The 14,376-nt window shown below is 39.1% G+C and overlaps 1 protein-coding gene across 1 annotated transcript; it reads left to right on the forward strand.

Moving 5' to 3' along the window:
• Positions 1–7,517: 7,517 nt before the first annotated feature.
• Positions 7,518–13,945, forward strand: gpr26 (G protein-coupled receptor 26). Its single transcript, XM_067455626.1, has 3 exons — positions 7,518–8,910; positions 10,446–10,559; positions 11,304–13,945. The coding sequence occupies exons 1-3, from the start codon at positions 8,240–8,242 to the stop codon at positions 11,566–11,568; spliced, it is 1,050 nt and encodes a 349-aa protein (XP_067311727.1). The 5' UTR covers positions 7,518–8,239; the 3' UTR covers positions 11,569–13,945.
• The last annotated feature ends 431 nt before the right edge of the window (positions 13,946–14,376 follow it).

The following is a 14,376-nucleotide window of genomic DNA, read 5'->3' on the forward strand; positions in this document are numbered from 1 at the left end:
TGCTGTTTCCATTGTCAGAAGTTGTGAATGGTACCCTAATTCCGAATCATAACGCACTACTTTTTTACCGGGCCACAGTAATCTGTGCTGGAGCTAGATTTGCTGCAGAACGTTGATTAGTTGACAGAGATTCATCCCTTGCGCATGCTTTTTTCGACTGTGTTTTTCCTTTCAGCCTACAGCCTTGTCTCACACGTGTCGTCTTCTTGCAACAACGGCTGCATGCTACCAAGCAAGAACAAGATCTGCTGTATGTTGTCCACTGTTGTTGTTACAGTGTCGCTTTCTTCTTCGCGTAAGAATGACATTGGTCGCTTCACCACGGCTATCATGTAAGGGTGCTGTTGGCAGTGGAAACGCAAGCCGGATCAGGGTTTAGCATCCTAAATCATACTGAACTGAACCATATCCCGTGTGGTGGAAACAAGAGTTAAAGTGTGTCTTGAGTCAAGACCAGTGATTGTTTTTCCCAAAAAAGGTTCTGTGTAAACGAAGAAAGCCCTGTTTAGACATGCTGTGTCAGATGTATTGCCCAACCTTTTGTTCTGACTTCCAGCTTCTATTAGGGGACTCTGACCGTGCAAAACCCCTGCATAATTCACACCTTGACCTTACTCCCAATTAATACTTTTAAGTATTTGGCAGAGTTATCTGCCCTCTCTCTGTCTGTCTGTCTCACTCATATATGTCTGACTAATAGATAATCCCCCCAAATATCCCGGAGCAGTGTGATCTCTTCTTTCGTCTTCTTCTTACCCTAACCTTCCTTCCCTCCTTTAACCATCCCCTTTTTGCCATTCATCCATCCACAGGACCCAGTCTCTCCTTTTCCTACTCTAATCCTCTTTTAGGACATTACCTGCTAATAAAGACACTAAGAGGGGAGAGAGAGAGGAGAAAATATCATCTTACACCCAGTGGCAGATTCACCAAACAGACTGTTTCACCCAAGCACAGATAAATAGAGATGAAGGGGGACACAGAAAGACATTTGGCAAGAGAAAAGATCCAAAATATCTATATCACAGAACTCTACTCCAAGCAGTGAAGTCTCCTCATAAACAACTCAAGTCACTGACTAGCTAACAGTAATTTACTATGGCAAGACAAATAGTTTTCGACGTACTACTCAAAAAATGGAGCAGTTATGACGCGTAAGAGTTGCCAATCTTTCTATCTTTCCTTTTCCTCCTCAATAGTTAAATTACAGATTTCCGTTCAAAGCTCCATAGTTCCAACAAGCCCGGTTTTCACAAGGACGATCTCTTTCACATACCTGCCTGATCTGCTTACATTCCTCTGCAACACTTGAAAGGTCATCAGAGGGATCTCATTGTGTTTAGCTAAGAGGCCTTACTTCCCCTTGCAAGCTGCTCACACTGTAACAAGAAGTTCATTGATGTTATTGTAATGTTTTAAATCGAACACTGCCAGAAATTGACAAAATCTTTTAAACATGTTTTTTTCTTTTCTTTCTTTGCTGCTTCCTGTCTGAATTAAGTAACTTCGCTGTGAGATGGTGTAGCATTGTATTTAAAGGGGAGATCAACTTTCCCTTGAGCCTTTGATATATAAAAGGTCATGGCGATATAAGAATATCTCGTATGTTTCAGAGTTGAAAACTTCCTTGTTAGTTTAGTAAATTTAGTAAATTTTACCTCAGAAGAAATTCTGGCAGTGTCAGAAGATTTGGCACACAATCCTGCAGTGTGACTTCTCCTACGACGACAGTCAAATATCTCCGTTTTTCAAGACAAACTATGACCAAAACGAGAGCTAGAGATTTCTTTGTAGCCAGCATTTCAGTCCCGTGTGTAATGCAGCTCACTGTCACTGAACGCGTCATTCATTGATGATATAAAACTCCGGACGAGTTTTCTTGTTTTCTTGTGCGGGGATCATGTTCGTACAGTCTGACAAGGGACATTCGCAAAGGATTTTGAAATATCGCAGTGTGCAGCAGCAGGACCCATAACATGACATAGGCCTACATAGAGCTAAACTGCATCAAATTTCTATCTAAGCAGTAAACATACCACATAAGCTTCATTCGGATTCTAATATTATAAATGCATGGATGAACTTTATTTTGAACGAATATCCAGCTCACGTGGGGAAGACATTGCGCATCTGTTCCATCATTTAACCACGGATTCATTTGTAAACAAGAGACTTTATTTGCAGACAGGATGCGATGACATGAATGAATTAAGCAACAAACTAATGTGAGTAAAAAATGTTTTATATATGTGTGTGTGTGTGTGTGTGTGTGTGTGTGTGTGTGTGTGTGTGTGTGTGTGTGTGTGTGTGTGTGTGTGTGTGTGTGTGTGTGTTTGGTGTGAGACAGTATTGCATTGTTACAAATAGTATTGATTACATGTACATGTCTAACTGAAAATACCGTAGCGCGCAGTCAAAGGCTATAGCGGATCCAGTTGTGGTTCATTGCGATTCGGATCAGACTCGGACATGTATGGGCCAGGGCTCGCAAAGGCCAGCTTTGTGTTTTCCAGTCAAGTTACCAAAACGTAAGCCGTTCTGCAGACAGGCTATCTTAAATATTAAAATAGCATTTCTTTCTTGATGTGCGTTGTTTACTCTCTTGACATGATATTTGAAGGGCACTGTGTGTGTGTGTGTGTGTGTGTGTGTGTGTGTGTGTGTGTGTGTGTGTGTGTGTGTGTGTGTGTGTGTGTGTGTGTGTGTGTGTGTGTGTGTGTGTGTGTGTGTGTGTGTGTGTGTGTGTGTGCAGTTATATTCATCGATTGGGTGGGCCAAAAATAACATTCCAATCAATTGCAAGTGGATGAGCGATGAGACGTGTATGTTTAATAAAGACATTTTTGCGAGCTCTGTGGATGTCTGCTGGCTGATTAATTCCAGTTGCCGTTTCCCTATTGACCACAGGGGAGCTAAAGCTCATTAAATATGCAAATCTTATCCAATCCTAGCCGTGGGCGTTTACTTCCAAGGCTCCAGTGCGGCACGCCCATTAAAACTGAGCGTTTCTTGAGAGAGCCTCAAAACCAGGGCAGAAAATAGCATATTACTTATTCATTATGAAGTTTTTGAATGTAAAAACCACGCAAACGTCATATGTTGACCTCAGACAACAGTATAAAAAAAGGCAGTTCATGACCCCTTTAAAGATCTCATACAGAATCTGAAAGATTAAAAACCCACAAAGACTAACTATCTTTTCATTTGGTCCAGGACTGTAATAAATGTACTTTAATATGTTTATCTGAATTCAGCTAATTAGCCAAAATATTGTTTAATGACAGCGCCATGTAAAAAATAAATAAATAAATGTTTGAATACGTTATGTTTCACCTGTTTTTTGCCCATATTATAAAGTTTTGCCTAATTATAAATTGTCGGTTAATTTTATGTCCCATGTCAAGATTTAAAGCTTTAGCTCCAGATAGAGCGTAGAAAGTATATTTTGTGTTCTGCAGAAAAGTAAAAAATCTTATACGTATGAAACTACATAAGGGTGCACGGTATTGACAGATTTTTTTTCTCTTTTTAAATTTTTTTTTAATGATGAATTATCTCAAACTCAATTGGAAACAATAGTGCCCTCACAGTCTTGCTAAACATGACAGATTAACCCTGACTGTGACCTCTGAGGACAGACCCAACCGCACTTATACTCTGCCCCCTGGGTCTGTGCCTAGACGACGCACATGGGCATTATGGGATGCTGCTGATGATGTGTTTATTAGGTTTGTTCAGAAGTGATGACAGACTTCTGGGACAAGAATGGTTTCATTGAAAGTCAAGCCCTCCCTCTAGTGGTGAAAACAAGGACCTCACGTTTAAACATCTAGAAAAGCAGGCGATCATTCAAATGAAAGCATTGGCAAATAGCGCTGGACTTAGCCAGCCAGGGCTGTTTTCAAACAGAATTGGCAGTTGAGAACACCGCAGTGCAAGCTGGATGGATACTGGGAAGAAGTTGGTGGAAATCCAAGCTAATATGTTGATTTGAGGAGGGTCCATTCTTGTCTTTGCCTAGGGACCATAAATAAGTAAATCCCCATATAATCACATAAAAAGGTCAAAACAACATTTTCATCAGGAAAAAAACGATGCTTGTGAAATGAGCCAGACTTTGATCAGTCGTAGCTCCAGCCGTAACTGACTAACAGTTTGATCGACAGTAAATAAATGAGCTATATCAAAATAAAGATGAAATGCCTCAGAGACAATCAGAATATGCACGGCATACATAATAAATGAACAACCGCCCTCAAACAAATAGAAACTGACAATAAACAAATAAATAAAGTACATTTTGCCTTCAGATTTTTTAAGCAACAGAACCACCAGATGGAGCCACAACCACACAAAAGAACCTGACATAAATATACCCATTGAAACCTAGAAAAAATACTTTCAAACAAACCCCAGTAGTCAAATTTGAGAACTTTACCTACACTGTCATTGCACAGATCAGTGTATTTACAGACTTTTCCTTTTTTTTTTCTTGTTTAGAAAACCCGGACGCAAAGCAGAATTTAAAGAAGACCATAATGCATTATAACCTAAATGAGCTGAATTAATTAGACCGAGATTCATTATGCTCAAAAATACAGAATTTGACTAGACTGGAAACTGGACTTTGAATGTAAACCCTTACATTACACGCAACAATAATGGATCTAGGAGAATCAGCCAGCAGTGCCATGCAATGCATCTAGTCCACAGGGTAGCATTTCATGATTTTTACCATGCAGATCATGTGTACATCACTCACGTTCCAAGGGTTTGGGGGAATTACAACACACACACAAATTGCAGGCTGTGTATTCTGGGCTATAGGAACAATAGCATAATCTAATTAGACAAAATTACCATCACTATAATCCACTGGAGCACAAAATGAAATATGTACATTCAAATGAATGGTTGTGACATACTCTTCGCCCTAGGCTCGGTCAACCTGTTCTTTTCAGTGTTTTTAATGCATGCCTTGATGTATGAATCGTCAAGTTTGAAACAAATATACAGGCAAATTAATGTAAAAGATCAACAGGGCACTTCCCTGTGTTGAATGAAACAAACCTGACGAGATGGAAATGATGCGGATCCCTTTGCAACGCTATTGTGCCATGTAGAAAGATTAATTCACTGGACCAAAAGTACATGATGTCCTGTGGCAAGAAAGATACCAGTAGTCCAACATCAACATTGAATAACCAACGAATTTCAACCAATGCTCTACCCACAATCTCAAAAGATCAGTCCACTGATGTTAGAGGCTTTTAACTGTGGATTAAAATAATATATTTTTTAATAATATAAATATAATAACAAATATGGCAAAATAATGGCAAGTATTTAGCAAAGTCATTGGCAGGGACACAAAATGATTAAGCCTTCACTTAAAGTCTGATCGTTCCTTACAAAATCTTTGCTAATACTGTAAAACACAAATTTAAAAAATGTACTGAATTGTGCAGAAAAAGAGATGGAGATAAAAGCCTATGTTTCACATCAAGACAAGCTGTCCGTATCGCCCCCTCAAGAAGAATAACGAGATCTGTGCAGTTGCTCCACTGATTGGTCAAAATCGTTCATGCTGTCACAAAGGATCATGGGATGGACCACCACACACCCACTGCACAGACAGCGTGGGCGTTTCCGTGGTAACAGAGGACAGCGGCGATCTTTACGTGGCCTCAGCGAGCCACTAATGAGTACGAGTATGAGTGAATGTGTGCATGTGTGTTACATGCTGCAGAGCAAACGGGGGTTTATGTTGTAAGAGAGACACTGCAGGGAAATAGAAATGCATCTAACACAAAAATCTGGGCTGGTGTGTGTCTGTGTAAACTGATCTTCTGGTAAAAGTAAATGTCAAGGTTGCTTTCTAATTAGGAGGATGCAAACTGAAAGTAAATATCTGGTAAAGGGGGAAAAAAAACGTCAAATGTCATCTTCGTGCCAAGTGCTATCGCTGAGAACAGCCTTCTATTAAAGTCAGCATGAAACAGAAGTTTTGCAATAATGTTTTCTTTCCTATTGTGACATCTTGATCAAGAAAAAAAAAAGTAGAGTAATTGATTGGTTGTGGTTTGTTATTGCGTTGATCTCATATGAGTGACAGGTTGCCCGGCCAGCCTCGTGCCAGCAGCACGTCATCAGAGAAGGGATGTCGCCAAGAGGAAGTCGTTAAGAAATAATGCAATATTCCATTTTTTTTAAAACAAGAATTGGCCATTTTGATTTCAAGGTGAGACATTAAAGGAAGTGTATCCCCCCCCAACCCCAGGTTGCCAGGTAGGCCGCAGGATCCAGCAGGAACGTTTATAGCTGCAGCTGTGGTAACTAGAGCAGAGCTGGCAACCCGGATGCAGAAACACTACTGACTTCGTGATTGGTCGATAGGTGGAGGGCGGAGCTTCAGGCCAAAACACAACATGTCAACATCAACATCAGTTGAGGGCTGCAACAACAACTTTTAAATGACAATATCCTGGCCGGACTACTGTTGTCAGTGTTATAAGTATTTGAAAGTAACATGATTTTTTAATGTCTAGTGACCTATCAGGGCCATTTTGTGATTTATTGAAATACATTTCTTACATACAGTTCCTTTAAATGTAAGTGGTTCCCTATATGTCAACATGCAATCATACACACGTGCATTCACAGACACGTGCACAAATTCACATACAAATTCATGCACACGAAGTGACAGAAATTCTTCTGACATATCCCGCAGCCAAGCAAACGAGCCAAATGCATCAAGCATGGTTCTCCCCTCAAACTCAATCTCTATTTTCATATTCATAAGTTGAGTAAAGTCACAGCATAGGCTGTCCTTATTCAATTCATTATTATTGAGATGACACATTTAAAAACATGCTTAAAATGCAGTAGGCCTATGTGTTTTGAACTCAATATAACCTATTATAACCTCCAAGTATCTACTAAATGAGTTTGTGAACACATTACATACACTACTATACATCACTATACACCACTCTGTCCTCTCGAAACATTGCAAACGTTAATAGAATTCGAAAGAAACAAGACTGTCTGTTCCGTTAAGAGCACACAAAACCTGTGAAGATGTATACAGGAAATGATTTGGCTTGAACAATAAATACATCACATTTCCCCCCAAGGTAGCTAAAATCAATACTTTACTAAAGCTGTGATTAAAAGTCGCAAGGTGCTAGACCTCAAATCTCACCTTCACTCTCTAGTTCTCTTTGTGTCTGCCTCTAGCTATTCCATTTGTTATTGAAAAAAGCAGCTCTCAGTTAATCAGATTATTATTATTTTTTACTATACCTAGAAATAATTTAAGATTCAATTTGAGCTCAAACATTTGATTGTCAGAGACTATAAATTAAAAATCAAATTTTCATAAAAATCTTCATTTGTCTCAGCAGCATGATAAATGGTAAGGACAAAATGTCCAAACTCAGGCAGTAGCCTAGCATATGCCTGATATTTATATCTTAAAAAAGCATGTCTGTATTTCACTACCACAATAAATGCTGGCCCATCTCCATGTATTGTGTACTTTTTGACACTAAATCACGTTTAACAGGTAAATATATCAATGTTGTATCAAAGTTTGAGACATGCAGTTTTACAAACCACCAAGATACAATCGTTTTTTTAAATGCATAAAAACGACTACATGCTCTTCTAGATATTTTAGGATGAGCGTCATAAATATAAAGCTGTGTGTGCGAGCGGATCATAAAATTGTACCACGAGACCCGGGCTTTTGCCTCATCGTGACGTGAGAGAGTTCCCTTCGACAAATATAAACACTTTCTAAATTTAGTCCCCTCACAATATCAATTCCCTGACGATTCCTTTGACGCTAGTCACGTGTGAGCATTTCGTGAGTGTGAGTATATAGGGGTGGGGGGTGACATTTATGACATATAAAGCTGCTTCAAGGGCGAATTCTGCATTAGAAGCGCGCGCAAAACCGAACTGCGCAATTGCGCGAGGCATTCCTCTGGGGTTGTGAGGGAGAGCGGATTAATCGTCCAGAATTTGCGATCCAACTGCTCGGATGGATTATGCCAACTCTTCTTGGAATAAACGGAGATCAGAGTTATGGAGAGCCGTGCATCGAGCACTCGTGCACCGCTGGATATCACGTCCGGGGATCTACAAGTTGTACTAAAACAATTTATTTCCCCGTCATGAACTGTCGTGGAGTTACTGTTCAAAGTTGGGGGCTTTAAGAGCGGGGAACACCATGCACACCGCAGATCTTGCGCTCTCTGTCCTACTCGTCGTGATCATCGTAGTGTCGCTGCTGTCCAACGTGCTGGTGCTGATCTGCTTCCTGTACAATGCAGAAATTCGCAAGCAGGTTCCTGGGCTGTTTATACTCAACCTGACTTTCTGCGACCTCCTTCTGTCCGCGTCCAGCATGCCACTGACTCTTTTCGGGGTGTTGAGTAATGCACATCCCGGAGGACACGTTTTCTGTCAGGTGGTCGGCTTTCTGGACACTTTCCTGACCACCAACTCCATGCTGAGCATGGCTGCGCTCAGCATCGACCGGTGGGTTGCTGTGGTGTTCCCTCTGAGTTACCATTCCAGGATCCGTCACCGGGACGCTGTGATCGCTCTGGCTTACACGTGGGTGCACTCCTTGTCCTTCTCTGTGGTTGCCGCGTGCCTCTCCTGGGTGGGCTACCATCAGCTGTACGCTTCGTGCACGCTCTGTAACGGCAGGGCGATCCATGCCAAGACGCAGTTCGCGATTTACACACTGGTGCTCCACACGCTCACTTTCCTGCTGGTGTCAGTGGTGCTGTGCTTCACCTACCTGAAAGTGCTCAAAGTAGCGCGCTTTCACTGCAAGCGCATAGATGTGATCACCATGCAAACGCTCGTATTGCTAGTGGACATTCACCCGAGGTAAGAATGAGGGCGAATGTTCAGATTTTAGGGTTAAAGTTAAACCAAATAGTTAAATAAACTGGCCAGGGTGTTTGCTGGACCTTTACCGTAGAAAGAATGGCGATGATACACACATATTAGAAATGGCCCATTTTACACACACTACTGTCAAATACTACAAATATAGTCATAAGAATTGCACACTTATTATAATTATATTATAATTAAAAATTACTGTTATATAACAATTATACACTTTAAATAAATGCAACAAAAGCCAGACATGTATATAACCAATTACATAAAAGCTAATATGAAATTTAGGGAATACCCCTTTCTTCATATTGCCTTTTTTTCTACATTTTTATACTTTTCTATATATTATACTATTCTTTACAGTTCACTTTTGATTTGAGGTGTTTGAACAAAGAACAAATCAAATATTCAGTAATCAAGTTTAAATAGAGGCCAGAGAAATTCTTTAGAGTTTGGATTTCAGCACCACGGATTTGGTCCACAGGGATTTATCATGCTGAGTCCTATATAATTGTTCTTAACTAAGTGAACACGTTTGTTTTACTTTTGAGATATGCCACTAAAACAAACTATAATAATAATAAAAATAAATAGAGTAGAAAATTGTCACAAATCTGAAAACAAGGGTGTTGTGTCCTGTGATTTATCTTTAAAAGGCATCATATTTTAATGGATCAAACTGGAATTAAACAGCTCATGTCATGCTGTCATACATTTCTGTTGCAATTGGTGCAATGACATGATACATAAATAGAACTGATCGAAAATGTCTGCTTTTAAATCAGCCAACGATTAATCTTAAATAACACAATGTGGCACATGTTTGTATTCAGCTACCAAGTAATGAGGCTGAAAAAAGTTTGTGGCTGATGTAAACACACCTCTCTCACGTGCCAACAGATATCAAGAGATATTTGGGCTTGTCAGAGGATGCAGATCATCTCCTCATTTGCCCAGAGCACTGGATGACTTTCAATGGCAATGTGTCAAGCCCAATAACTTATTAACCAACAATGACAAATTACAATAATCCCACACAACACACGTAATGAGCACATCTGGTGTTCAGGCAGGGGATGTATCAGAGCACTCCACACATGCAAATAGAAAAGAAAATGACTGCCAGCTGTTGGCTCTCATGGGATGTAAAAAATAAAAACCTATAGCCTTTCATAGACTGATATAGCAATCGACCAAACACGCCGCACTTCTATGTAACATAACCATGTGAGCAAGTGTTAAATAATCCATTGCAGCTGTGATATAGTCAATCTGACATTTCAAATATTAGCTGAAGAGCTTTGGCAAATATCTTCACTCTATAGGAACACCTGTTATGTCTCTTAAATGTTTTAAACTGGTCCATAAATAGTTTTAAATATCTAGCTGTATGTAATATCTAACAAATATAAAGCTGTATAAAAAGTCAGTCTAATGTTCTCATCCTGCATGCAAAAAAAGCATACACAGTGTGAGTATGAGAAATCATCTAATTGGAGGTCATAACTTTTGTTCAGTGTTCGTCAGCGATGTTTGGAGGAGCAAAAAAGGAGGAGACAGAGAGCCACCCGCAAAATTAGTACCTTCATCGGAACATTTGTCGTCTGTTTCACTCCTTATGTCATCACCAGGTGAGCCATCTGACTCAGCATCTGTGCTGTCGTGCTGTTATTATGATTTTAATGTGTTGGCCAGGTTGAGATCCCTGAATGTAATTAACTGCATGCTTCATTTAATACTCAAAAGCTGGAGGACACTCTGTATTGTTTAAAGAAGACTGGGGAAATTTATTTAAAAAATAACAATAATAATTCTTATAGCTATGAGGGTGGGTGGGTGGATGAGAATTATGTATGTATGTATGTATGTATGTATTAATGGGAATTATGTATGCATGTATGAATGAGAATTATGTATGTATGTATTAATGAGAATTATTATGCATACATGTATGCATGTATGGATGTATGGATGGATGGATTCTTTAAAAACGGGTCTCCCTCACAACATCCTACACATTTTGAAATGTGAAGCGTGTAGTTTTAGTGTCACTGGTCATGTATGTCCACCTGACTGAATGAAGAAGGGCCTCCAGGCTTGGCATGTTACATAACCTCGGTGAGCTCAGAGAAGATGAAAGGATGACCTGTCTTGTGTATCCCTGACTCTTTCTGTAGCTTTTCTTTCTCAAAGACCCTATCAAAAGCAATTTTTAAGAGCAACTGTTAATATCCTTCAGGAAATTGTTCTACATTCGCTTTCTCTTCTAAACAAACGTATAAGCCTCTATACTTCAATTGTAGTAAGTGCAGAGTAAACTATCAGCTCTTTGGACTTTGCACCATGTCTTGCTCAAATCTGTGTTATGCCTTCAGGATTGTGGAGCTGTTTTTGACCGAGCCATTTAATCCATATTGGGGCGTGCTGTGTAAGAGTCTGGCGTACAGCAAAGCTGCATGCGACCCTTTCGTCTACTCTCTTCTGCGACACCAGTACAGGAAGACGTGCAGTGACATCATCAATCGACTCATGAAGCGCAGTTCCCCGAACAACTCCAGGCATCAGCAGCAAAATGGAAAGATTGGGAGAGCTAAGGAAATCGTAAAAGATGGGGAAGTCGAAGCCAGACCTACAGGCTGAGGATTCCTGTTGCTATAGAGATGAACAATCACAAAGGTAGAGCTTCGACTCTGAAAGGAGAGAGAACGATCAAAGTAGAAGAGACAGCGGGATACCAGGCTCTGCATTTCTCAACTCAAAAAGAATTCAAGATGTAACTGTAGCAAAAGAGATTTTAGTAGCAAAAGTTCTTTCTTTCTTTCTTTCTTTCTTTCTTTCTTTCTTTCTTTCTTTCTTTCTTTCTTTCTTTCTTTCTTTCTTTCTTTCTTTCTCTCTCTTTTTCTCTTTCTTTCTCCAATCCATTCTGAAGTCAAACTGTAAAGCTGCAATCCACGAGAGCTGCTAGTTAGCCAACATTCAAAGAGAATCTGTTGGACTTAATACATATCGTGGTCTGAGTTGTCTCGTTATAGTGATCAAGTGCTGTTTAGACTTATGAATAGGTGACTGCTTTGACTTCAACTAAGTAACATGATCAAATGTGAGAAAACAGAAGATCACTTCTAACATTGTGAGTTTTTCGAAACAGAAGAAGAAACAATATTTTCTAGATGATGTTTTAGTGGAATTCAATGGCATGTGGCTTTGATTTTTTTGTAGCATGTATTGTATCTTCAGGGTTTAGAAATGAAGTCCCAAAGCAATTGGCAGACCTGTTCTTATGGTGCCTTTATTTATTTTATTGTATTATTTATTTAAAATGAAACCTCTATAGACTGAATTTTATATGAAGTTATCTGAAATTAAGAAGCTCATTTCAGCAGAAATTGTAGAGAAATCATGTTGTGTAAACCAAAGGGTAAAAACAAAGGAGATATAAGTATTTATTGAGCGTGAAACACAATAGGACTTCAAGGGGTCCTATTATGCTTTTCCATTTTTCAACTTTAGTTAGTGCGTAATGTTGTTATTTGAGCATTAAAATAATCTGCAAGGTTACAAAGTTCAATGTCCACTCCAAAGGAAGATATTTAATTTAACAAAATCCACTTTCCAAGAACTACAATGAACAACTCATTTGGACTACAACCCGATATTTCCGGATCTGATGAAGTCATAATGTTACTAATCTCCACCCACAAAAACACAAAAAGGGGGACGAGGCCTGGTTGAGTTGCATTAGAGAAGACAGTGTTGTCGCTATGTCAAAGAGACAGTGTTTTTGTCATATGTTTGACCTTCCTAAGGCTGACGAGAGTGATTCAGCGTTTATCTCAACCTCAGCGTTTATCTGTGCGATTCACATTTTATGGAGAACAGCTTGTTTTATGTTGCTTTTGTAAGCTCTTGCTTATGTAAGACAGTTCACCACTCTTAGGAAAATTAAACATGGTTTTGCGATCGATTACGGTTTGTATTACCTTAGTTTAACATACTACTCTGAAACGTCCTGTGAAATCCGTGCTTGCAAAGTATGTACATGAAATCCGATTTGCACAATCCTCTTGTTCATTAACCGATAGGGTCTGAAAAGGACTCGAATTGGTTTGAAATTGACACTTTCCTCTACATTTACACTAGAGAAGAACTCACAGTTATGGAGGGGACGGGACATGTCCCGAACATGCGGTAAGCGCTACCAATCACAACACACTGGCCAAGCTAACTAATCACAGCACATTTCGTATTTTGGAAGGAAGGCCTTCATGGAAATCGGCAAGATCGAGTCAGGCGGGAGAGAGAGGCTCTGTAATAATGTAAAATTTGTGAAAATAATGTGGTTTTTGAACAATCATGAAAACATCTAGTATCTAGTACATCCCAAATACAAAATCAAGACTTCCTAAAAGGGCATAATAGGACCCCTTTAAAAAATGTTAGATTAAATTGTGACAGCATAAACGTTCTCTTTTTCTAACTTGCCCACTGAAAATGATGTGTGAAAATATTGTGCAAGTGCCTGAAGTGCTGTCATGTGGATTTAATGAATGTTCTCTGTGTGGGAACACTGGCCACAAGATACAGAAAAAGAAAAAAGATACAGAAAAAGAAAAAAGAAGAAAAAAAAGACCGAAAACAAAAAGGTTTTTCTGTCCCTAATTTTTTTTCCGAGTTTTACAATGCTGTTCTTTGTCAATGTATATATGCATATACATTTTTGTATTTTTAAAGAGTAAATCATTTCTACAGGGTAATTTATATCTGAATGTCACTCTATAGTAAATATGTAATGGTTTATTTTTTGTAGCGTACACGTTTGAGTATGTGTGCGACTGTGATATTTGGAAGTGGGAATATTATTACACTTTGAGGGTGTTCATGTATAAAACTACATGTTTAAATGTTTTTCTTTTGTGCAAATGTAAAGCCTTAGGAAGAAACATGTCTATTTTTGTTAAACAGAAAAAAATGTAGTTTTAAATTTTGCTACATAAATATCTTTGTGACTTTGATGACAATAAACAGTGGGTTTGAAAAGAGATTTTTGCTATTTGACAGGTTTATGTAGATTTATGCAGTCCTCATCTTACGAGTTTCCCGCTGTTTGAGAAAAGGAAGAGAAATGCATGAAAAGTTCAATCCCAAAGTAGGAGAAAGAAAGAGAGAAAGAACTATGGGAATGTGGGAGAGACAATTACTCTCTGAAACAGTTTAAAACAGATTTCATCCCTCCTCTGTTCAACTGAAACGAAGACAGCTTTGCACTTTGCACTCATGCTCCGACTCAGAAAGCTCACAATAGAGAGAGAGAGAGTCAAGAAGTCTCTGTAATTGCAGGTTCAGAAGAAAAAAGAAAAGAGGTAAGATACAAAGAAAAGTAGAGAGCGTGAAAGCAGACGTTAAAGAACAGCAAGAAATGAAATGAAAACTAAAGAATTCTGAGTAATT

The sequence above is a fragment of the Pseudorasbora parva genome, chromosome 10 (assembly GCF_024679245.1).
Source record: "Pseudorasbora parva isolate DD20220531a chromosome 10, ASM2467924v1, whole genome shotgun sequence".
Classification (NCBI taxonomy): Eukaryota; Metazoa; Chordata; class Actinopteri; order Cypriniformes; family Gobionidae; genus Pseudorasbora; species Pseudorasbora parva.